General features: G+C 36.9%; 1 protein-coding gene across 11 annotated transcripts in view; it reads left to right on the top strand.

Annotated features, from left to right (window-relative positions):
* VPS8 (VPS8 subunit of CORVET complex) overlaps positions 1-25,566 on the top strand; it is a 250,706-nt gene that overhangs the window by 104,204 nt on the left and 120,936 nt on the right. For all 11 annotated transcript variants that reach the window (XR_006718470.1, XR_006718471.1, XR_006718469.1 and 8 more), the window contains 6 exons: positions 421-493; positions 827-946; positions 14,783-14,854; positions 20,298-20,417; positions 21,474-21,530; positions 25,255-25,337. Coding sequence is in view for 8 of the 11 variants with exons in the window: in XM_045502714.1 (XP_045358670.1) it covers positions 421-493; positions 827-946; positions 14,783-14,854; positions 20,298-20,417; positions 21,474-21,530; positions 25,255-25,337 (525 nt within the window). In the remaining 3 variants the exon portion in view is untranslated. The remainder of the gene's footprint in view (positions 1-420; positions 494-826; positions 947-14,782; positions 14,855-20,297; positions 20,418-21,473; positions 21,531-25,254; positions 25,338-25,566) is intronic.

Raw genomic sequence — 25,566 nt, 5'->3', positions numbered from 1 at the left:
TGTTCCCTGTCTTTAATCACTGTTCTTAGAGCCACTGGTTTGAAGTTTGTGAGAACATTAGGCTTTTCACTGGTAAAACATAACGTAATGGTGCCATTAGGTATTTTTCTGGTGCTGAGTATGAGACTTTCAGATAGTCTGTTCTCATTCCTTCCTGTCCACTTAGCGTGGCATAGGTTTCTTTTAGGAAAAATAAGAAGAAATGAAAGTGCTTACTCTGTCACGGGATGTGTTTATTACACCACCATCCCTGTTGCTCACATTTTCTGAACTGGCTCTCATCTTGATCAAGTTTGAACTTGATGTGACAAAAGCCGAGTGTGCTTAAACACCAAATGAGTATCTTGGGTTTGAGAAACAATGTGTTACCTGAAAGTTAGCCCATTACAAGTCACCAAATCTGTTCTCCTTTTCTTCTAGCTGTTGTCTAGCAGGCCGAGCCTATCCCCTTGGTGACATCCCTGAAGATCTTGTTCCCTTGGTTAAAAACCAGGTTGGTGCTATTTCCACACCTCTTGTTAATATGTACTATATTATGATCCACATCTCTTGTTTTATGATCCACACCTCTTGTTAATATGTACTATAGATGAACTGTAAGTGAAGGTTACATGTGAGTCAGGAGCTATCTGCTATGGTAGGAGAGAACCTACCCACCATCACTACAGCCAGTAATGATAGCGGAATCAGGTTAGAGAAGTTACAACACGGTGGCAATTTAAACTAAATTCCACCTGCCTTTATTTTGTCCAACTGGCAGTTGTTGCTTCAGCAAGATACTTTGTAAGGAGAGAAGATCGTCAACTTTTTTTTTTTAAACTTGAAGGTTTTTGAATTTCTGATTCGCCTGCATTCAGCGGAAGCCTCCCCTGAGGAAGAAATCTACCCCTATGTTCGGACTTTGCTACATTTTGACACAAGAGAATTTCTAAATGTATTGGCACTGGTAAGAAATCATATGATCTTAAGATGTTTTTAGAGGAACCAGGGTAATAAATTTTTTTTAATGGAAAGAAAGATGTGTATGCAGATACAGTTTTGATACCCTGACAGCGAGCAGTAAACATTTCAAAATGTTTAATTTTGTTGTGCCACCCATATTTTATAATTCTTTATCTCCCTTCCTTTCCCCCTCGTCCTTTTGTCCCTTCTTCTCCCCCCACTCCCCTGTGTCTCTCTGTCTCTTTCTAACACATCCTTATCAAAAAGCTAAAGCAGAATTAGATGTGTGGTACATTTTTGGTTTCATAAATTATATTATTTCATATACTGAATATGGAAGAAGGTTGAAGGACATGTAGTGGTGATGATAGTGGAAATAACTGGAATTTAAAAGGAATCTGGGAGCTTCGTGCTGAAAAAAAATCCTTATACATGTTTAATTAAAGATGGATTTGGGTGAGCCAGGTTGTCTATGAAAATGCCCCCAGGGGAATAATTATATAACACATAATGTATCATTCCAATTAAATAGTATTGTAGTTGTTTTTTAAAAAGCTTTTGATGATACGGATAGTGCTTATATTACAGTGGTTAGTGAAACAATAGACCCACAAATGTATAAAACACACAAATGTTGCATATGCACAATATTTAGAGAAAAAAGACCAGAAGGAAATAAGACTTAAGTATTATTAGTGATTGTGAGATGGGGCAAATTTCTCTAATGAGCATACAGTACATTTATGAATTGAATAATGTAATAAACTGTTAAATAAAAAGCCTATGAGAAAGTTAAGATTCCCAGTTATATTATTCTTTTAATTAGTTTATCTGAATATTTGGCTTCAGAAGTAGTAATTTTAATTGCATAGGAAGAAGGGAAGAGAAACTTAGAACTGGAAGTCAGATCTGATTGGTTTAAGAAACCTTGGGGTGCCTTGGTGGCTCAGTCGGTTTAGCGTCCGACTTCAGCTCAGGTCATGATCTCACAGTTTGTGGGTTCGAGCCCCGCGTCGGGCTCTGTGCTGACAGCTCAGAGCCTGGAGCCTGCTTCACATTCTGTGTCTCCCTGTCTCTCTGCCCCTTCCTTGCTCATGCTGTGTGTCTCTCTGTGTCAAGAATAAATAAACATTAAAACAAAAAAGAAAGGGGCGCCTGGGTGGCACAGTCGGTTGAGCGTCCGACTTCAGCCAGGTCATGATCTCGCAGTCCGTGAGTTCGAGCCCCGCGTCGGGCTCTGGGCTGATGGCTCAGAGCCTGGAGCCTGTTTCCGATTCTGTGTCTCCCTCTCTCTCTGCCCCTCCCCCGTTCATGCTCTGTCTCTCTCTGTCCCAAAAATAAATAAACGTTGAAAAAAAAAAAAAAAAAAAGAAAAAAAAGAAACCTTAAACAACCTTAGAGAACATAAGGATAGTTGGTCTCTGGCATGTAGGAAAAAAGAAACAGTGATGAGGCAGGGGGTACAGAAAAAGTAGTAGAGAGCAACAAAGAATTTTAACTAATTTTCCTTTTTTTTTTTTAAGGGCTCTGGTAGCATTTGGAATTGTGCTGATATCTGAATTGAGGATTGATTGATAGTAAGGTTGCAGTACAATCTCATTTGCATAGCAAATATGAGCACCTAGTATGTCACATGTACTGTACTAACTGGGAGTGTACCCTTGGCTGACAAGATATCAACCCTGCCTTTGTGGAGGAGAGCTTCTAGACTTTTAGATAAGTAATTATAGCAAAGTGTAGTGTGTGCCATTGGTGAAGTGCAGGATGCCATACACACACCTAAGAGAGGAATCTAATGGAAGGTTAAGGAAGGTTTCTTGTATGAAATGATGTTCATGTTGAGTCTCAAAGGATGGATAGAAATTAGGTTAGGATTAGGGAAAAGTATTCTAGGTAGAAGGACAGAATATATAAAAAGGCCTGGAAACAAGACAGAACAATGTATACTAAGGAATTGGAAAAAAAAAAAAAAATCAGTATGACCACATCTTGAAGTGTAAGGAAGCCTATAGTGAGAAACAAATCGAAAAGGTAGGAAGAGACTGAGTTTTTTAATCCATGGTGAGAAGTTTAGACTTCTACACTAGAGTAGTAGGTAGCCACCGAAACCTTTTAAGTAGAGGAATATCATGATTTGTAGTTTAGAAAAACTCCCCCTAACTGTTGTATGAAAATGGGTTGTAATAAGACAACTTTGGAGGCAAGAAGATATTTTAGCAAATTTTTGTAGTAATCTAAGTATAGTATAGAGGTGGCTTGAATTAAGGCTGTGATACCAGGGATAATAAGATGTGAAGGGATTTGAAAGATATTTTAGGAAGCAAATTGGCCTAAAACATAGGGCTTATTGTGCCACTGGATGTGAAGGATAAGACAAATGGGAAGTGTCAAAGATTCCTAGATTTCTGACTTGGTTAATTGGATATATGGTGGTTTATTCATTAGGGAATCAGAAGAGAAACTGGTTTCTCAGAAGATGAGGGGTAGGACGAGGTTGTGGTGAGCGATGGGGAAACATATAGATATTAATTCTCTTTTGGACTTAATGAATTTGAAATGCTTGAAAGGCATGTGGAAGTTTTCTTACATGCTTGTATCATGTGTTGGCTGCATGCCCAAGTACCAGAGCTGGAGAAATTGACAAGACCTAGGATCTGAAATCCTGAATTCACTACCTATTTTGCCACGATTGATACATCATCCAACTTTCCTAATTCAGTTAATATATCTTAATAAAAAACATTTTCAGGGGCTTGTTTTATGTGACAGATTTTTAAATCCCATTTTACCACTTTTTTTCATTTTGGAATATTTTTTAAAGTAAGGTTTTTAAATTTAGCTTCCTTGAGGTATAATTTATATAAAATATAGTATGGTTCATCCATTTCAAGAGAAGAGTTTTACAAATGCATACGGTCTTGTGACCACTCTTACAACTAATATGGAACATTTCCATCACATCCTAAATGCCAGCCCCTGGCAGTTGCCAATTTGCTTTCTAATACTGAAATTCTGCCCTTGCCAGGATGTCATATAAATAGTATCATATACACTGTAGTTTTTTCGGGCTTCTTTCACTTAAAATAATGCTTTTGAGATTTATCAGTGCTGTTGCTTGTATTAATAGGTTGGCCCTTCTTTTTAACAAGTTTTTATTTAAATTCCAGTTAGTTAACATACAATATAATATTAGTTTCAGTTGTACAGTATCGTGATTTAACATTTCCATACAATATTCAGTGCTCATCACATGTGTACTCCTTAATCCCCACTATCTATTTAACCCATCCCCCCCACCTCCCCTCTGGTAACCATCAGTTTGTTCTCTATAGTTAAGAGTCTGTTTCTTGGTTTGCCTCTCTCTTTTGTTTTCCCCTTTGCTCATTTGTTTTGTTTCTTAAATTCCACATATGAGTGAAATCATATGGTATTTGTGTTTCTCTGACCAACTTAGTTCACTTACCATAGTACTAACTCCATCTGTGCCATTGCAAATGGCAAGATTTCATTCTTTTTTTATGGCTGAGTAATATTCCATTGTGTGTGTGCGTGCGCGCGCGCGCATGCCATATCTTCTTTTTTTTCTAATTTTTTTAAAGTTTATTAATTTTTGAGAGATGGAGAGAGGAGAAGGTATAAGTGGAGAGGGGCAGAGAGAGGGGGAGACACAGAATCCAAAGCAGTCTTTAGGTTCTCAACTGTCAGCACAGAGCCCGTTGCGAGGCCCGAACCCATAAACCTTGAGATTATGACGTGAGCCAAAGCCAGATGCTTAACCAACTAGCTACCCAGGCACCCCCACCATATCTTCTTTATCCATTCATCAATCAGTGGACACTTGAGCTTTTTCCATAATTTGGCTATTATAGATAATGTGGTTATAAACATCAGAGTTCGTGTATCTCTTCAATTTATTTTTGTATTCCTTGGGTAAATACCCAGTAGTATGACTGATGAATCATGGGGTAGTTCTATTTTTAACTTTTTGAGGAACCTCTATATTGTTTTCCATAGTGGCTACATCAGCTTTCATTCCTACCAACAGTGCAAGAAGGTTCCTCTTTCTTCATATCATCACCAACGCCTGTTGTTTCTGTATTGTTGATTTTAGGCATTGTGACAGGTGTGAAGTGAAATCTCATTGTAGTTTTGATTTGCATTTCCCTGATAATCAGTGATGTTGAGCATCTTTTCCATGTGTCTGTTGGCCATCTGTATGTCATCTTTTGGAAGAATGTTCAAGTCTTCTGTCCATTTTTTAATTGAATTATTCATTTTTAAGCTGTTGAGTCTTATAAGTTCTTTATATATTTTGGATAATAACCCTTTATCAAATATGTCATTTGTAAATATCTTCTCCCATTCCATAGGTTACCTTTTTAGTTTCGTTGATTGCTTCCTTTGCTGTTTTTATTTTAATATAGTTCTAGTAGTTTATTTTTGCTTTTGTTGCCCTTGCCTCAGGAGATATATCTTGAAATAAGTTGCTATGGCTTATGTCACTGCCTATGTTCTCCTCTAAGATTTTTAGGGTTTCAGTTCTCACATTTAGGTTCCTAATCCATTTTGAATTTATTTTTGTGTTTGATGTAAGAAAATAGTCCAGTTTCATTCTTTTGCATGTAGCTGTTCATTTTTCCCAGCAGCATTTGTTGAAGACACTTTTTCCCATTGCATATTCTTGCCTGCTTTGTCAAAGATTAATTGACCATATAATTGTGAGTTCATTTCTGGGTTTTCTATTCTGTTGTATTGATCTTTGTTTGTGTTTTTGTGCCAGTACCATACTGCTTTGATTAGTACAGCTTTGTAATAAAACTTGAAATCCAGAATTGTGATGCTCCCAACTTTGCTTTTCTTTTGTCAAGATTGCTTTGGGGGTGCCTGGGTGACTTAGTTGGTTAAGGGGCTGACTTCAGCTCAGGTCATGATCTCGTGGCTCATGAGTTTGAGCCCCATGTTGAGCTCTGTGCTGACAGCTCAGAGCCTGGAGCCTACTTTAGATTCTATGTCCCCTTCTGCTCTGTCACTCTGTCTCTCAAAAATAAATAAACATCAAAAAAAAAATTGCTTTAACTATTTGGAATCTTTTGTGGTTCCATACAAATTTTAGGATCATTTATTGTAGTTCTGTGAAAAATGCTGTTGGTATTTTGATAAGGATTACATTAAATCTATAGATTGCTTTGGGTAGTGTAGATATTTTACAGTATTTGTTCTTCTAGTGCATGACATGGAATGTGTTTCTTTCTTTTTGTTTTTTTAAAGTTTATTTATTTTGACAAAGAGAAAGCACGAGCAGGGGAGGGGCAGAGGGTGAGGGAGAGAGAGAATCCTAAGCAGACTCAGCACTGTCAGCATGGAGCCCTATGCAGGTCCAGAACTCAGGAACTGCGAGATCATGACCTGGTGTGAATTTGGACACTTAACAGACTCGGCCACCCAGGTGCCCTTGGAATGTCTTTACATTTCTTTGTGTCATCTTCCATTTTTTTCATCAGTGCTTTAGAGTACAGCTCTTTCAACTCTTTGCTTAGATTTATTCCTAGCTATCTTACTGTTTTTGGTGCAGTTGTAAGTGGGGTTGATTCCTTGATTTCTCTTTTTGCTGCTTCGTTATTGGTATATAGAAATGCAATAGATTTCTGTATGTTGATTTATATCCTGCAACTTTACCGAACTTGTTTATCAGTTCTAGCAGTTTTTTGGTTGAATCTTTAAGGTTTTCTATATATAGCATCATGTCATCTGCATATAGTGAAAGTTTTACTTCTTCGATGATTTCAATGCCTTTTATTTCTTTTTGTTTGATTGCTGTGGCTAGGATTTCCATTACTATGTTGAATAAAAGTGGTGAGAGTGGACATCCCTATCTTGTTCCTTACACTAGAGGAAAAGCTCTTAGTTTTTCCCCATTTAGGAGGATTTTAGCTATGGGTTTTTCATATATGGCCTGTGTTATGTTGAGGTGTGTTCCCTCTAAACCTACTTTGTTGAGGGTTTTTATCATGAAAAATGGTATACTTTGTCAAATGTTTTTTCTTCATCTATTGAAAGGATCATATGGTTCTTATCCTTTCTTTTGTTAATGTGATGTATCACGTTGATTGGGAATATTGAACCACCCTTGCAACCCAGGAATAAATCCCACTTCACTATGGTGAATGCTTTTTTTTTTTTTTTTAATATATTGTTGGATTTGGTTTGTTAATATTTTATTGAGAATTTTTGCATCTGTGTTCCTGAGGAAATTGGCCTCTAGTTCTCTTTATTTTTTTTTATTTTTTATTTTTTTAACGTTTATTTATTTTTGAGACAGAGAGAGACAGAGCGTGAGCAGGGGAGTGGCAGAGGGAGAGGGAGACACAGAATCTGAAGCAGGCTCCAGGCTCTGAGCTGTCAGCACAGAGCCCGACACGGGGCTCGAACTCACGAACCGTGAGATCATGACCTGAGCCGAAGTCGGACGCTTAGCCGACTGAGCCACCCAGGCGCCCCTCTCTTTATGTTTTTTAAGTTAATTTATTATTTTGAAAGAGAGAGAGAGAGAGCAAGCAGATAGGGGAGGACCAGAGAGAGGGAGAGAGACTCTCATGCAGGCTCTGTACTGTCAGTGCGAAGCCCAATGTGGGGCTTGAACTCATAAACCACGAGATCATGACCTGAGCTGCAGTCAGAGGACACCAACTAAGCCACCCAGGCACCCCTTCTTTTTTTTTTTTTTTTTTAAGTTTATTCTAGTTATCTTTTTTAGTGGTGTGTTTATCTGGTTTTGGTATAAGGGTAATGCTGGCCTCATAGAATAAATTTGGAAGTTTTTCTCTCTTTTCTGTTTTTTGTAATAGTTTGAGAAGAATAGATATTAACTCTTATTTAATTGTTTGGTAGAACTTACCTGTGAAGCCATCTGGTCCCGGACTTTTCTTGTTTGGGAGTTTTTTGATTACTGTTTCAATTTCAATTTTTTTATTTTTTTATTTTTTTTAAAAATTCTTTTTTTCAACGTTTATTTATTTTTGGGACAGAGAGAGACAGAGCATGAACGGGGGAGGGGCAGAGAGAGAGGGAGACACAGAATCGGAAACAGGCTCCAGGCTCTGAGCCATCAGCCCAGAGCCTGACGCGGGGCTCGAACTCACGGACCGTGAGATCGTGACCTGGCTGAAGTCGGACGCTTAACCGACTGCGCCACCCAGGCGCCCCTACTGTTTCAATTTCTTTGCTAGTTATTCATCTGTTCAAGTTTACTGCTTCCCATTTCAGTTTTGGTAGTTTATATGTTTCTGGGAATTTATCCATTTCTTCTAGGTTGTCCAATTTGTTGGCATATAGTTTTTCATAATCTCTCATAATTGTTTGTATTTCTGTGGTGTTGGTTGTTATTTCTCTACTCTCATTGTGATTTATTTATTTGGGTCCTTTTTGAGAAGACTGCCTAGGAGTTTATCAATTTTATTAATTTTTTCAAAGAACCAGCCGTGGTTTCATTCAGCCCCTGTTCCATTTTTTAGTTTCTGTTTCATTTATTTCTGGTCTTATCTTTCTTATTTCCTTCCTTTTACTGTTTTTGGATTTTGTGTGTTCTTTTCCTAGCTCCTTTAGTTGTAAGGCTAGGTTGTTTATTTGAGATATTTCTTGCTTCCTGAGGTAGGCCTGAATTGCTATAAAGTTTTGGACTCCTTTTGCTGTATCCCAAAGGTTTTGGACCATTGTGTTCTCATTTTCATTTGTGTCCATGTATTTTTTTCATTTCTTCTTTGATTTCCTGGTTGAACATTCATTGTTTAGTAGCATGTTGTTTAACCCTCCTGTATTTGTGGTCTTTCCAAATGTTTTCTTATGGTTGACTTCTAGTTTTATAGTGTTGTGATCAGAAAAGGTGCATGGTATGATTTTAATCTTTTTGCATTTGTTGAGGCCTGTTGTGTGACCTAATATGTGACCTATTCTAGAGAATGTTCCATGTGCACTTGAAAACAATGTGCATTTTGCTATTTTAGGTTGGAAAGTTCTGAATATATATTTAAGTCTATCTAATCCAGTATATCATTTAAACCCATTCTTTTTCTGTTTAGATGATCTGTCCATTGATCTAAGTGGGTGGTAAAGTCCCCTACTATAATTGTATTATTATCAATTAGTTCCTTTTTGTTTGTTACTAATTGTTTGATATATTTGGGTGCTACTTGTTTGCTGCATAAATATTTACAATTGTTATGTCGTCTTCTTGCTGGATTGTTCCCTTTATTATTATATAATGCCCTTCTTTGTCTCTTGTTACAGTCTTTGTTTTAAAGTCCAGTTTGTCCAGTGTTAAGTATTGCTCCTCTTTCTTTTGGCAACCATTTGCATGATAAATATTTCTCCCATCTCCTCACTTTCAATCTGAAGGTGTCTTTATATCTAAAACGAGTCTCTTGTAGGCAACATGTAGATGGGTCTTGTTTCCTTCTCCATTCTGACACCCTATGTCTTTTGACTGAAGTATTTAGCCCCTTACATTCAAAGTTATTCCTGATAGATATGTATTTATTTCCATCTTATCACTTACTTTGTGGTTGTTTTTGGAGATTTTCTCTCATCCTGTCTTGTCTTTCTCTTGAGTTTTGCTGATTTTCTTTAGTGATATATTTGGATTTCTCTTTATTTGTTGCATGTTTATTAGTGGGTTTTGATATATGGTTACTATTAGGTTTGTATATAACCTCTTCTGCAAATAATAGTTCTTATTAAGTTGATGGTTGTTCAACTTTGTATCCATTCTCTTCCCTTTTGTGCACATTTTGGGTATATGTTATTATATTTTATATCCTTTTTCTTGTGTGAGTTGTTTGGCTAAATATTACAGAAATACTCATTTTTACTGCTTTGTGTTTTGTGGTTTTATACTGTCACTTTTGTCCTCTCCTTTCCGCTCAAAGAGTCCTCTTTACTATTTCTTGCAGGGCTGGTGTAGTGGTCACGAACTCCTTTAGTTTTTTGTTTGTCTGTGAAGCTTTTATCTCTCCTTCTATTCCAAATGGTAGCCTTGCTGGGCAGAGTATTTTTGGCTGCAGATTTTTCCCATTCAGCACTTTGAATATATCAAACCACTGCCTTCTGGCTTGCCAAGTTTTGTTGAAAAATCTCCAGATAGCCTTATGGATTTTCCCTTGTAAGGTAATGACTTCTTTTGTTGCTTTTAAGATTCTTTTCTTCATTGCTATATTTTAAAAATTTAATTACAATATGTCTTGGTGTTGGCCTGATTTTGTTGATTTTGATGGGTGTTGTGTGTGCCTCCTGGATCTAGATGTCTGTTTCCTTCCCTGGATTAGGGAAGTTTTCAGCTATTATTTCTTTAAATAAATTTTCTGCCCTCTTTTCTCTCTCTTCCTCTAGGGCTCCTGTAATATGAATGTTGTTATATTTGATAGAGTCCCTGAGTTCCCTGTGTCTGGTCTTAACATAATTCTTTCTCTCTTGTTCAGCTTCATTACTTTCTTTTACTTTTTCTCTGGGTCATTAATTGATTCTTCTGCTTTTCTAGCCTGCTTTTCATTGCATCAAGAATGTTTCTAATCTTGTTTGTTGCACTCTTTATCTCTGATTGATTCTTCTTTAACTCTTATCTTTGTGGTAAGGATCTCACTGATGTCTTCTTTTCTCAAACCCAGTGAGTATCCTTGTGGTTGTTGCTTTAAATTCTCTGTAAGGTATGTTACTTATGTCACTTTCACTTCAATCTCTGGCTGCGGCCTTATCGTATTCTTTTACTTAGGATAAATTTTTCTGTCTTTGCATTTTGTCTAAATCTCTGCCTTATGTGTGTTAGAAATGCTAGTTATGTGTCCTGCTCCTGAAAGTAATGGCCTTAAGGTCGTGTAGTGCCCAGGGCCTACCTAGTGCTTCAGGGAATGTCTCTAGTGTGTGCTTGTTTGCTCTGCTGTTGTTTTTTGGTTGCTCTATCCTTCAGGCCAGTGGTCTTAGAAGCTCTCCTTGCCTGCCATAGACAATGTTTGGTCTTGGCCTGCATGTGGGGAGTTTTAACTAAGTGTGCTCTGATCTGCTTGTGGAGTGAGACCTGTCACCACCTCCACTGGAACTGAGGCCCTGCAAAACTTTCTGGTCGGGAGATGTGGTATGGGCAGGGGGTTTGTGTTGGTTTTCTAAGGGGGGGCCCACTGTGCTGGAACTGATGCAGGCGTGACTGAGAAGGGCAGTTCCACCAGAGTACAGAGGGGTGGGGCTTGTTGTAAGCAAGTTAGGCAGCCTGGTGTCAGAACTGCACTGCTTCCCACAGGTGGCTCTGTGTTTCTGCTGAGGGGCAAGAGAAGAAAATAGCACTAGCCAGCTCCTTTGTTTCCCAGAGAGGTGTGGTGTGTCCATGACTGCTGCCTCTCCAGGAAGAGTTCTGAGAAGAGCAAATAATGTACATCCCCTCCCCCCCCCCCCCCCCCCCCGCCCACCACCATGTGCCTCAGCCACTCTTGAGACTGCTGCTTCCACACTGTCTGCCCCCAAGTTGCTTGCTTACCTTCTCTCCAGGAGCCCCTCAGTGCCCTCCAGCTCTTTCACAGCTAAGCCTGTGACCTTTAAAATTCCAGGCTTCCCACCCCCATCAACCTTCAGTTTGTTTTCAGTCTTTAAGAGTCTGGGGAGGGTGGGTGATGTGTATTGAGGAGGGCACCTTTTGGGATGAGCACTGGGTGTTATATGGAAACCAATTTGACAATAAATTTCATATTAGAATAAATAAATAAAAATAAAATAAAAATAAAATTCCAGGTTTTAAGCCCTGCTGATTGCAAGAATTCGTGAAATTCAGCCCCTCTTGTTTTCCAAGCTAATGGCTTTGGAGAAACGTTCTCCTTGTGCTTTCCCCTGTGTGCTCCTTTCTCTCTCATTCTTCTCCAAGACTATGGCTCCCTCCCCTCCAAAGGAGCTGCTGTTACTCTTCTAAACCATGTCTCCACACTTTCCACCATCTTCAGTGTGGCCTCTTTTCTCCCTTTAGTGGAGTTTGTTCAGTCAATCTTCAGGTCAATTTCTGAGGTATGTAGGATGATTTGATAGGTATCTAGTTGTATTTATGGGACTAGGTGAGTCTAGGATCCTTCTACTCTGCTGTCATATTCTCCTGAACCAGGTTGTTCCTTTTTAAGGCTGTGTAATTTTCCATTTTATGTGTGTACAGTTTGTTGATCTGTTCACCAGTAGGTGGTTCTTGGTTCTTGTTTTGAACACCACTATTATGAACATTTACATATGGGTCTTTGTGTGGACATATATTTCTTGAGTAAATACCAAAGACTAGAATTGCTGGGTCATTTGTTAAGTGTTTTATTTTACTTTGTAAGAAACTGACAGGCTGTTTTCTAAAGTGGTTCTACCATTTTACATTCCTGCTAGTAGTATAGGTATCAGTCTGTTCCTTCATCTCACCAACACTTGCTATAGTTTATTTTTTTAAATTGACCATTCTAAAAGGTGTGTAGTGGTATCTCAGTATGGTTTTAATTATAGTTTCCTTTTAACTAATGTCAGTAAGCATCTTTTCATTAAAATATATTAGAAGAGAAGACATGTTTGTCATCTGTATATATTCTCTTTGGTGAAATATCTGTTCATATTTTTAAAAATTGTGTATTTTCTTGCTCGGTTTGAAAGTTCTTTACAAATTTGAAATACAAGTTCTTTGTCAGATTACATAAGCTTAGCAAATGTTTTCTCCCAGTCTAGTTTGTCTTTAAAGACTGATAGTTTTACTCTAAGATATCACTCAGAATTGACTTTTCTGGGTCATACCATGTATTACTATAGGCCTGTTCAATGTGTGAATTCAAGTCCTTTTATTTCAAGAAAGTCTTCTTGAATTACAGATTTAAATGCTTTTTCTACTTCATTATTTTGTTTCATCTTAAACTACAATTATTTGTATATTGTATTTTCTTTATCTTCTCTATTTGTCATCTTTTCTCTGATCTCTTTTACTTTTTTATTTAAATTTTATTAGTTCTCTTCATATATGCATTTGATTTCTCTTAGTTTACTTGTGGTCATGTCTGTGCTTTTGGGTGGCTTGTAGGTAGGTCTTTGTGCTTCACAAACTGTCATTCTCCATTAGGACATGTTATTCCTCCAACAAGCATTGTATAATTGGAAGCATCTTCAATGGAGTGATAATGACAATGACATGCCATTTTAGTGGCAGCTGTAAACTACAACCAAAATATGTCATTATATATATCATAATATTCATACTATAGTATATCACCACTTAATTATGTTTATACAAGTAAACTTTCAATATGTTTCAAAGCAGTGAATACATGCTGCCAAAAGGAAAATGGATAAGAAATTCTTTTCTTACTAGCTGTCACTGCTGTTGTTTTTAATACATATGTTAATTTCTCCATGATTTTTAGTTAAATAGCACTTGTAGCAGATAGTACCTTTTATTTGTACCTGCAGAGTGACATCTCATTTTGGCAGGCTGAGGTGGGGGTGGAGGTATGTGTTTGTATTAGTGTGTATTAGTGTGTTCATAAACCTGAAGATAGAACTGAGAGACTTTGTAGTTCATCTTTCTGTCTTCAGGCAGGGTAAAATTTAACCCACTTAAACATTAAAATATGTTCTGTTTGAGTTTACAGACTGAGAGTTCCTGCAGTCTCCTTGGTAACTCATCTCAACTTTTCTCAACTAACTGGCAGCAAAGCAGTCTCGTTGAAGAAAGAGCTTTAAAAAAAGAAAAGATTTTATTTTTCTGTCATTAAGTAGACAGATGAGCATCATTTGTTTAAAGCACTTAGTGTGTGTCAAGAGAGGAGAAGGAAGGGCATACTCATCCAAAGTATTATTGCAGAAGTTGGGGAAATTTAGGGCCTACTTAAAGAACAGCAGTATTTTGGTTTGAATGTAACCATAATGTAGTCTTGAAAGTTCATGGCTTTAAAATTCCTTTTTTTAAATCTCTTGGGACACTATGTGGTCTATTTTATTGTTTCAGGAAAATAAGCACTAAATTACTGCTGTATTTCTAAGACCCACATGTGCTAAGTGAAAACCACAGGAAAGATCTTCAAGTCTTTCATCACTTTTATTATTCAATAAATATTTTTGTTTTAATTTTTTCGGTAGTGAAAACAATTTTAATTCCTTCATATATGCATTTTATAGGTACTAGGTATTTTCAGAATCCGATGCTGTCATTTACTTTGGTACATGTTTTGTTCTAAATATATCTGTCTCTAGTTGTGCAAGGACATAAGAGTGCTGTACTTGGTGTGTTTTGAAATGGGATACTTAGTCCTTATATGTAGGCTTGAGGATTTTAACATTGTGACAGTTTTACCATAATTTTAAAAAAAATCTGTCATCGAACATCATTTTTTTTAGTTTTAATGAAAATCATGAAAGTTATTTTTCATGAAAGTTAATAAACTGTACTTCAGTTATTATTTCTAAATAACATAAATGGAATGATGGCTTAGCATGTAACATGTATTTTCTCAAGCCCTTGTTCATAAATTTGCCTCTTACCCTTAGTGTTTCTTCTTTTTCATTGCCTGTAAACTTTGCCCTCCTTTCTGAAGTCACTCTTTGGTTGTATGATAGTTACTATATTTTTATACTTGTTATCTGGTTTTAAAGTCCTAGAATACCATGCAGTATTAAATGCTATAGCTCTCTGGCTAACTTACTAAAAACAACTTACTATTTAAAGGTATAGAAGGAAAACCTGATGAGGAATGATTATCTTATTTGGGATTTTACCTGCCTATTAGTAAGAAATTAATATCTTGTTTCCTTCAAATTTTACAAATAATAATTATTTTTAAAAATTTCTTCCTGTTAGACTTTTGAAGATTTTAAAAATGACAAGCAAGCTGTGGAATATCAACAACGAATTGTGGACATTTTGTTGAAAGTGAGTACTCAGAGAATAGATGTCTTTGTATTAATGTTTAAGAAAGTTGAATTGTTTTATAGCAAAAATAATCTTATTTAATAATCTTATTTAATAAAGCAGTATGTCCAAAGAAATTTTGTTGTGATGTCTTTGTCTTCCAAACCTGAGTGAAAAACTAACCATTAATTCAAAAAAAAATTGTTACTGTATCTCAGCTGTAGACTTGCTACTAGGATACAGGGTACTGCCCTTGAGAGATGCATTTTGTGGTAATTACTATATTAATATGATTTTGTGAAATAAAATGACTGACTGACTTCAGAATGCTTTAAGAAAATAATTAATGTGAAGAATCTTCTTCTGTCTCAGACCAGCATCGCTGTGTTGCTGTAGTTTGACCGTGGCACTGAGATGGTGGTAACACTTCAGAATGATTAGAGGCACAGAGAAGATCATCTCAGTTTAAATCTAACTAAATTCAGTCCAGAGCTATTTTGAGATCCATGCTGTTGCTAATGAATGAATGCAGAGACAGATGCTTTTCCTTTCCATCTGCACAGTTTGAACCAGGCCAGTTTCTTGTAGTTGAAAGCTTAGAATTTTCATCCTGTTCATTTGGCTGTAGAATGGAGATTTCTTCCTCTTAGGGAGTTTTCAATTATTTTGGACAAGATACCAAAATTAAATGTTCTCTAATTGTGTATGACATTAATGCATTACATTTATAATAGTTCTTTATAATTTTCAAAGCATGTTTATATACATTATCTTAATTGAGCTATTTATTAACCTTGTAAGATAGGCAGTGATGAATATGAGAATAAGCTTGCTAAGCCCCCAAAGAATGCCAGTTTGATCCAGGTAGGTAGTATGGAGAGTTTTTACCTGGAGTTCCTAAATGGTCTCTCAATACCTAATCTTGTCTTCCTTTAATTTGTGATCTTGCCTTTCCTTTATTCTTCTCTGACTCCCTGTTGGATCAGTTGGAATTGAGTACGGCTGTGAGAGAAAATACAAAATAACGATAGTTTAATTGTGATGGGAATTTATTTTTCTCCGTGGGAGTCTGCAGGTAGGCAACCTGATCTGCTAGAGTGGCTTCACAAACTCATTAGGGATGCAGATGCCTTCTGCTTTCACTGTTACTATTCTTAGTACATGGTTTCTGTCTTTTGGTCCAAAATATCTGCCTGGGTTCCAGCCATCACCTCTACATTCTAACCAGCCTGAATGCAGAAAGAGATGAAGAAAGGAGTTCCCTCTCTTTAAGAAAACTTTTTAGAAGTTGTGTACTACAATTCTGCTTATAACATGTTGATTAGAACTTAGATATATTGCTTCTCAGCTGCTAAGAGAGACTGAGAAATGTACTCTGTATTGTGGGTTACCATGTGTTTAGCCTAAAATGAGGAGTTCTGTTTCTAAGTTAGGAAGGAAGAACAGATGTTGGAGCACAAGTACTAGTTTCTGCCATACTCATCTAAAGCTGTTTAACATGACATCCAAGATCCTTCTATATTTTCTGGTCCTTGACTGCTTCTCTGTAACTTTTCTCTCCTATCTCCACCACACCGCCTGCAACACACTCTCTATATTACAGACTTCTCAACTATATTAAGTTATTGCAATTCATGAGCTTTCTGTGTCATCTTTATGTCTTAAGTTCTTTGTGTAGTTTTCTTTTATCCCATCATGCCTTTCCTTCCCTTTCTCTGCCTGGCAGATTCCTAACCATTGTCCAAGGCATAACTCAAATATCATCCATGAGAAACTCTTTTAGAATCTAGAATCCTCTTCCGTATTTCCAGTTGGATTAGTTGCCCCTTCTCTGTGTTCATACAACACTTTATAATATATGCGGCGCACTGTATGGTAATTGTTTACATCTATGTTTTCCTGCCTGGGACTGAGTTTCCTATGGATAGAGACTGTGAAGTTTTTTTTTTATGTGTATCCTTGTTTTAACGTGTCCAGCGCAATGGAAGCTAGTAGATGTTCAAGGCATGTTTGCAAGTTTATTGAATTGGAATTGGAATTTAAAACTATACTAAGTTGGAGGAATGATCCAAATGAAGAGCCTGAAGCTCCATAAAGTACTTAAACTATTAGAGTTGGTGAATTGCTATCCTTGTATATTGTTTTGGTAGTATTTATCTTGTGTCAATGAAGAATGAACTTTTGAGAGTTTTTTTCTCATTTTTGATGAAAGAGTTGCACTAACAAGTGTAGTACTGATGGGGCCAGTGAAAATAGGAATGTAGGCAGTGACCAGGGAACACCGGATGAACATTGAATGTAAGGTGATATGATGTGTGCTGCATGACTACAGACGTAGAAGTAAAAAGCTGTTAATTTGTGACTTTGTATAAGATTACTCAGAATTTTTGTAAGCATGGGCCCTGGAATAGGTAAGAAAGGAAACACAGAGGGGCCAGAATTTCGAGGATGATAACCAGTTAGACACTTGCTGAGGTGGCAAGGGAATTGGCTGAGAGTTAGAACTCTTTTCTCAGGAGTTATTTCTAGGATCATATAATTAAGGAGTTCACACCCAGAAACCAGAAGAAAGAGCTAAATAAGCAGAGAGGAGCACTGGCTGGGCCCAAGATTTGAGTCCCAGGAAAGCACCTGTACACTGAAAGGGAGTGATGATTGAGTATTTTAAAGCTGGAGAAAGCTCTTTGAATTATCTATCATCAATTAGAATTTAGATATACACATACACAGATTATAACTTGAAATATTCTCATACTCTGGTAATGCTGAATTATGCACTTGAACAAGCTGTGTTTGCTGGACTAAAGCAAGGAGAGTTAAAGAAAGGGATACACTGCTAGCAAAGTACAAGGAGGTAGGCCAAAAGCTGGGCCCCAAGGGAATGTTTTATAACAGGAGGAATCTTACATTTTATCTTTGAATGAGAGTGGGAGAGGGGACTTAGGACTTCCGATAGATGAGACAATTTGTTGTTTAGCTAATTCAAAACAATGCCTGATCTTCCTTCCCTGTCTTCTGTATTCTCTTTCTTTGCTAATGGCATCATCGTCCTACCTGCCTGTCAGGCTCAAGGTCTGTCATTGTTTATTCTTCCTTTTTAAAAGCCACACATTTCCACACAGATAAATCCTTGTCCTGTTGCCTCTTTCCGGTGGCGTCTTTTGCACCTGTTCCTGCTTCTGTTTTCATGATCACTGCCCTAGTTCGGACCCCAATTATCCGTTGGAGGAGAGACTCCATTGCAGTCATATGCATCTTGCTTGGGCTCCCTACCTTTTAATTCTTCCTTGTGTTATTTCACTCTGTTCTCCAACTGGATAATTTTCCCAAGCCCAATCCTGATGATGATAAGCTCTCATGGTTGAACATGGTCAATAGAGCCCCAGTTTTTTTTATGGAATAAACTCTAGATTCCTTAGAATGTATTCAAGGCCTCATCTTTTCAATCTAATATCTCCCTCCTCCTCTTGCATGTGGCTGCACTCTAAAGAAACCCAGTTTCTTTGCACGCACTTGTATTTTCCAGTGTCCATGCTTTTGCTCACAGTCTTCTCTCTGGCATGGGTTACTCTCTCATCTCACATTCCCCTACTTTCCTCATTTCTTTTCAAATTCCTTCTCTCATTTTCCCTACTGTGCTTTTGTAGCCATTTGTTCCTTTATGACAATGTTAGTTGCATTATACCTTTTATTTAAGATTTGTTACCTGTTTCACCTTGCGTTCTTGCTCATAATTTCCTTGAAGGTATTTGCTATACCATCTCACTCATAGGAGGTACTCAGGAGATGAGAGCTCACCTAAAGCAGAGGAACGATTATGGTTTGATAACTGTGTGTGATCATAAACAGCCTGTTATATGAAACCATCTGTTTAAGGAACTGCTTATAGACAGGGCAGAAGCCATTCACTTCACTGATTCCTGGGCTAGCTGACGTCTTTTTTGGGATGCCTTCACTCTCTAGTTATCTTACTTAAAAAAGTGTTTTTATTTAAGAATAATTGACATACAATACTGTACTAGTTTCAGATGTGTAACATAGTGATTTCAGTATTTACATACATTATGAAATGGTCACCACAGTAAATCTAGTTACCATCTGTTACCATACAAAGCTGTTACAGTAGTATTGACTATATTCCCTATGCTGTACATTTCCTGTCTGTATCTTATTTGTTTTATAACTGGAAGTTTGTACCTCTTAATCCTCTTTACCTGTTTTATTCAACCCCCTTCCCCACTCCACCCCCCAGCAACCCTCAGTTAGTTCTGCATCTGTTTCTGTTTTGTTTTGTTCTTTAGATTTCACATAATAAGTGAAATCATATGGTATTTGTCTTTCTCTGACTTATTTCACTTAGCATAGTGTCCATCCATGTTGTAACACATGGTTAAGATTTCATTCTTTTTTGTGGCTGAGTAATATTCTATTGTATATAAATACCACATCTTCTTTTTTTAAAAAAATTTTTAATGTTTATTTTTGAGAGAGAGCGCACACATCTGCAGGCAAGCGAGGGAGGGGCAGAGAGGGAGTGAGACAGAGGATCCTAGCAGCTTCACCCTGTCAGCACAGAGCCCGATGTGGGGTTTGAACTCACGAACTGTGAGATTGTGACCTGAGCCAGAGTCGGATTCTTAACCAACTGAGCCACTCAGGTGCCCCGTAAATACCACATCTTTATCCATTTATCTATCGATGGAATTTAAGTTGCTTCCATATCTTGGCTGTTATAAGTAATGTTGCAGTAAACAGGGATGCATATATCTTTTTGAATTAGTGTTTTTGTTTTCTTTAGATAAATACTTAGAAGTGGAATTTCTGGATCAATACTATTTTCAGTTTTTTGAGGGACCTCCATACTGTTTTCTATAGTGGCTGCACTGATTTACATTCCCACCAACACTGCATGAGTCTTCCCTTTTCTCTACATCCTTGCTTACTCTTGGATTATTTATCTTTTTGATACGTGCCATTCTGACAGGTGTGAGGTGATACCTCATGGTGGTTTTGATTTGTATTTTCCCGATGATGAGTGATGTTGGACATCTTTTCCTGTGCCTTCAAGTTACCTTAGTTTTAAACCCCAGAATGACTTTGTTCTCTCTGTGTTGGTAGGCAGCTTTTTGGTAGGTTTACTTTAATTTAAATTTAACTTCAGTAGGATTCTAAGAATTCCAGAGGGAAACATGATTATTATTTCTTTGAAATCACCTCTCTTGCAATTCAGTTCTTATCCAAATTGTGCCTAGAAATATGCTAAAAATCAAGAAAATGTTTTCCTTTCAGAATATGAATAGTTTTTGCTCCTTCTCTAAATGACATTGAACTCAATTGTTGCACAGCCTATAAAAGAATCTTTTCTTGAGTCTCCAGTAATGAGGCTCCCTCTTCCCCTTCTAATGGTATAATTTTGTGTCAAACCAGATGATGTATTGAATAAATGGTCTCTTTTGCTCATTAGGTTATGGTGGAGAATTCAGATTTTACTCCTTCACAAGTAGGGTGTCTCTTTACGTTCCTTGCCCGGCAGCTTGCAAAGCCTGACAATACCTTGTTTGTAAACAGAACCCTTTTTGATCAGGTGAGTGTCTTTAATGATGAGAGCTAGAATTGTTTTTATGCTGTTTGCTGTTCACAGAAAAGTTCACTGGAGTATATAGTTTCTTAATATAAATAAGAAACTAGATAAATGTCTTATCAGGTAGAAACCTGTTGAGGTTTTAATTTGGATTAAATTGGTTGTTTCTTTTAATGTTTTGCCTGTGTAGTATGACTTTTCTTAGTAACTTGGTATCATGGGGGTTATGGCTTGTGGAAATTGGTTTATAGAGATTTTGTTCTTTTAATTGTGTTCTCTGAATTGCCTAGAATTCTTTGCTCAAGAATTTTTCAATTTTAGAAGTCACCCATCTCATCGGTAGCAAGTCTCTGATGTTGATCATCTGTAAGAGAGATTTCTTTTAGAAAGTCTCAATGTCCATACAAATGACTTTGACTTTGAAGATCTCTCTTAATCCCAGTTAAATAGCTCCTGCATATCAACACATGGGTGGCAAAACAAAACAAAACACTTTATCTCTGGAGAAAGTTGCCAATAATGACAAGCATTTATTGAGCACTTTATAACACCAGGCTCTGTTCTAGAGTTTTATATGTGTATGTTAACTCACTGCTCCCCGAGCACCCCCATTCTGCAGATGAGGAAACTAAAGCCTGGAGAGGTTATGTCACTCATCCAGGCTCATACTTAGTAAGTGTGATTCTTAGCAATAAATACTATTATTACATGTTAATAAAGTTGAGACTGAAATCCAAGTGGCCTGACTCTGAAGTCCATGCTTTTCTTGGTCCATGGTATCAGGGATCTTAAGGTTAAGGTGTGCTGGTAGCGCTGCCTTCCAGCCATGTTTCTGAACAGTAAAGATAAGATACATATTAAATTGATAGCATACTTGAGCCTGTGGTGCCATGTAATAGGCCAGTCGGTTGGGAAGACACCATATATCTGTGGTATTTGTTATGGCTGAGTATGGATGAATTGATGATATAGAAGGGGTAGTTATTGTTGTTTTCATTATACAATGTTACGGCATGCATGCTAGTCTCCAATAAAAAAAAATACCTTTCCTTTGACCAGGTCCTTGAATTCCTCTGTAGTCCTGATGATGACTCCCGACACTCTGAAAGACAGCAGGTATGAACCCCTGGGACTCTTATTGCTCAAGTATGGGAAAGAGGACAGAATAAACTGGAAAGAACCCTTCTGTGCTAGACCTCATGAAACATAAGGGGGAAAAATTGTGCCAAACCCTAATACTAGGCTTATACTAGTATTAATACTAATACTATACTAGTATTAATACTAATACTAATACTAATACTAATACTAATACTAATACTAATACTAATACTAATACTAATACTATCTACCCTAAGCTAGATAGTGGCAACTAGAAAATAGTGCAGATGGTTGTTAGGAGTACATTTATAAAGAATTCATATCAAACTAAATTCCTAGGAAGACTGGACCTGTTTTGCATTCAGCATGACTCACAGGGAATACTTCATCCTTCTCCATTAAGTAGCAACATTTGGCACCTGTTGTATCCTGCTTTCCACTAGGGCCATTTATCTGACAACCACTCGTAGCTGCTCTGGTTCTGAACCAGAAAGGCTGCCAGATCTTGAGTATTGGGACATTGAACTTTGGGAGTACTCTATAGCCCCACTGCATTAGGGCTAAACATTTCTGGAGACTAGAATCCATCTGTCCTTCCACTAATCACTGTGAGATAGTAACTGTTGGATTACCGCTTTTTTCTACTTAGGTCACTTTCTCGAGAGTCTCTTCTAGGAGTAGGATTCTTTCAAAGCTTACCCACTAAGAGAGTCATCCTATTTAAAAGTTATGGCTAGACTTTGTCAGACAAGCAAGCTACAAAATATAAGTACTGTGAAAGCTACGCTGGTCTTTTTTATGGTAATAGTGCACAGCTGGGAGGTTGAGACTCTTGAGACTTGGCTAAAGAACTTAGGATAGCAGCAGTGACCCATTTCTCCTCACAGCTGTGGCCCAGTGACTGCTGCAGACTGACTATTTTAGGAAGATAAGACAGCTGCTAGAATTTTGATTATCTCAAATTATATTGAATATAAATAATAATGTGGACCCCTCACTTTGCCCCTATCTCTCTATTGGCAGGAAAAGTGGATCTTGGTGTTGCTATGTACAATGATAAAGAATTTTAATATAAATAACTAAAATAAATAGAAATAGAAATAAAAACCAAATCTAAATGTACAAGTCAAACCTTGAAAAGTAATCCTTGTATAGTAATGTTCTATTATCGGGAGTCTCCTTTGAGACTATTAGGGTTTTTTCTCGATTCATTTGAGAAATACAGAAAACTGACGCAGTAAATTGCTCAAGTTCAAAACTAAGATTAGAACTCAATTCCTTCCGTTCTAGTCCAGCACTCTTGTACTCTATATGTAAAAATTTTTGTATGCAGTATTTTTTATTGTTTTCTGGTGGTATACTGATAAAAATTTTAACAGCTGGTTCCCCAGGTGTAATTCTGACATGAATGTTAGTTGATATTTTCAATGTTTGAGTGAGTAAGATGAAAGTACGGGAGTGAAAGCATGGCAGGACTTTGTACATTCATCAGTGATGTCTTTGCTGAATCAGTTCTTAAATACTGGAAACATATAAGGCCTTAATTTTCTGTGCTATGTGCAATGTGATGATTGTGACAAGCACACTTTTAAATTTGATGGCCTTATTAACCTTGTTTCCATCACTCTCTTAGCCAGGGATTGGCAGGTTTTTGCTTTTTTTGTTTTTGTTCTGTAAAGGACCAAAGAGTAAATATTTTAGGCTTTGTGGGACAGATAGGTTCCATGTCACACATGTGTCTTTTTGTTTATTTTACATCCCTTTAAAATAAGTAAAATATAGTAACCCCTGATTTTTATAACATGTGTCGATTTCCATAGTGTAAGTACTCCCACCATGGCTGATTTCAGCCTACCAACATGATGTCACTGAACATGGAATTGGGAAGAGATGCACAGTGCCACACCCTGGTATAATATTTCCACCACATGGATGAAGTAACAAACCTCAAGAGCATACACAGTAAAATGTAGTAAAATAATTAGGAAGTAGTTAATTGTATTAATTACCTTTTTTAATTTAATTGTAAATTTGTATAATTTAATTTTTAACAATCACTGTGTTTAACAACTGGCTTATACAGTTCCTGAAAACTTAATTCTGCTGAATTGTTAAGACTGGCTTCAGCGATGGCATTTCTATTACATTATTCCAAATTGAGGCTCCCAGTAGATGAGTTCACTCCATAGTTCTATACTACAGTATATTATAATGCTCAAAATGGACTCAATTAAGGTTCTGAACAGTAAGTTTTAGATAGGTTTTATTTCTTTTCTGCTTTTTTGTCTTTTCTTAACTTGAAAGTAATCAATTTCCTGGGAGTGCCTGGGTGGCTCAGGCGGTTAAGTGTCCAACTTCGGCTCAGGTCATGATCTCACAGCTTGTGAGTTTGAGCACCATGTCAGGCTCTGGGCTGATAGCTCAGAGCCTGGAGCCTGCTTTGGATTCTGTATCTCTGTCTCTCTCTGCTCCTCCCCTCCCCTGCTCACTTGCTCTCTCTCTCTCTCTCTCTCTCTCTCTCTCAAAAATAAGCATTAAAAAAATCTTTAAAAAATTATCAGTTTTCTATGTTAGAAAAATATTTGTTAAATGGTTTCCTGAAGTTCTGGGAAGGGTCATGTTACTCTGGATCTCAAACTTAAATATAAGAGAGAGCTTTCTCATATTGTTCTATGACTGTATAATGTTTCTGTTGTATTTTGAGTTTTATTTTAAAATATTGGTGAATCAACCTCAACATCCTATTCACTTTTTTATTCAGCTACCTGGTGTGGTTAAAGCTTAATTATATGAACCCCAGTGTTTTATTTGTGTGTGTGTGTGTATGCCATAAAATTGATTTTAACCACTTTCAGTGTACATTTCAGTGGCTTTAAGTATATATGATTGTTGTGCAGTGATCACCACCGTCCATCTTTAGAACTTTATCATGAATTCCTGAACTGAGCTTCCCCATTAAGCAGTAAGCATTAACTCCCCATTACCACCTTCCCCAGCCCCTGCCAGCCACCATTCTACTTTCTGTCTCTATGAATTTGACTACTTTGGGTACCTCATATAAATAGAATCATATAATATTTATCCTTTTGTGACTGGCTTGTTTCACTTAGCATAATGTTTTTAAGGTTCATCCATGTTATTTCATGTGACAGAATTCCATTCTGTTTTAAGGCTGAATAATATTCCATTATATGCATATACCATAATTTGTACATCCATTCATCCATTAATGGACATTTGGGTTATTTCTACCTTTTGGCTCTTATGAATAATGCTATTTTGAAAAACCCTAATGTTTAAGTAGAAAAATTAAACATGTAAGCATGGATACTACCTATGGACAGTAGATTTTAAAGAACCGTGAGACATGAAAGCACCAGACAAAAATTCACTTCTTGAAAGAATATATATGGACATTTTTGGCTTAGTGGAGGGTCAGATATTAGAATATTAGATATTCTAATAAGGATTTATTTACAAACACTGTGGCATTTCTTCCATGTTTGAAAAATAGAGCCATTTATCTTTTTGTAAGACTTCATTACAATGTGATCAACATAAGGGTACCTCCTGGTACTTCGTATATGGGAAAGCCAAGTCAAAACATCAACTGATAAGACCAAAAAAAAAAAAAAAAAAAAAGGAAAAGTTACATTTTGTGTGGCTGAATGGACTCTTAGAGAGTTAGTAAATAAAAGTAGATTCTAAAGTGTTTTACTCATTTATTTTAAATATTCAGGTCCTTTTAGAATTGCTGCAGGCTGGTGGCATAGTTCAGTTTGAAGAGAGTCGGCTCATCCGTATGGCAGAAAAAGCAGAGTTGTAAGTTGTTTTTAAGGCATACATTAGTCCCCATGGAATTACTAAGTGAAACTTCTGTAACTGGAAGCCTGGTTTATTGGTAAATTACCAATTTTTAATTAAGAAAAGCTATGCAAATAACAACAAAAAACCTAAGTGCAAAGTTTTTGTCTTTCAAGTCTAGAAATGAGTAAGTAACATTTGCAAAAATTAACAACGAGTAAATTTGAAGTGTTTGTACATTTGTTTT

The sequence above is a fragment of the Leopardus geoffroyi genome, chromosome C2, assembly GCF_018350155.1.
Source record: "Leopardus geoffroyi isolate Oge1 chromosome C2, O.geoffroyi_Oge1_pat1.0, whole genome shotgun sequence".
Classification (NCBI taxonomy): domain Eukaryota; kingdom Metazoa; phylum Chordata; class Mammalia; order Carnivora; family Felidae; genus Leopardus; species Leopardus geoffroyi.
Note: the sequence above shows the minus strand (reverse complement) of the source record. Positions and strands in the feature narration are given on the sequence as shown.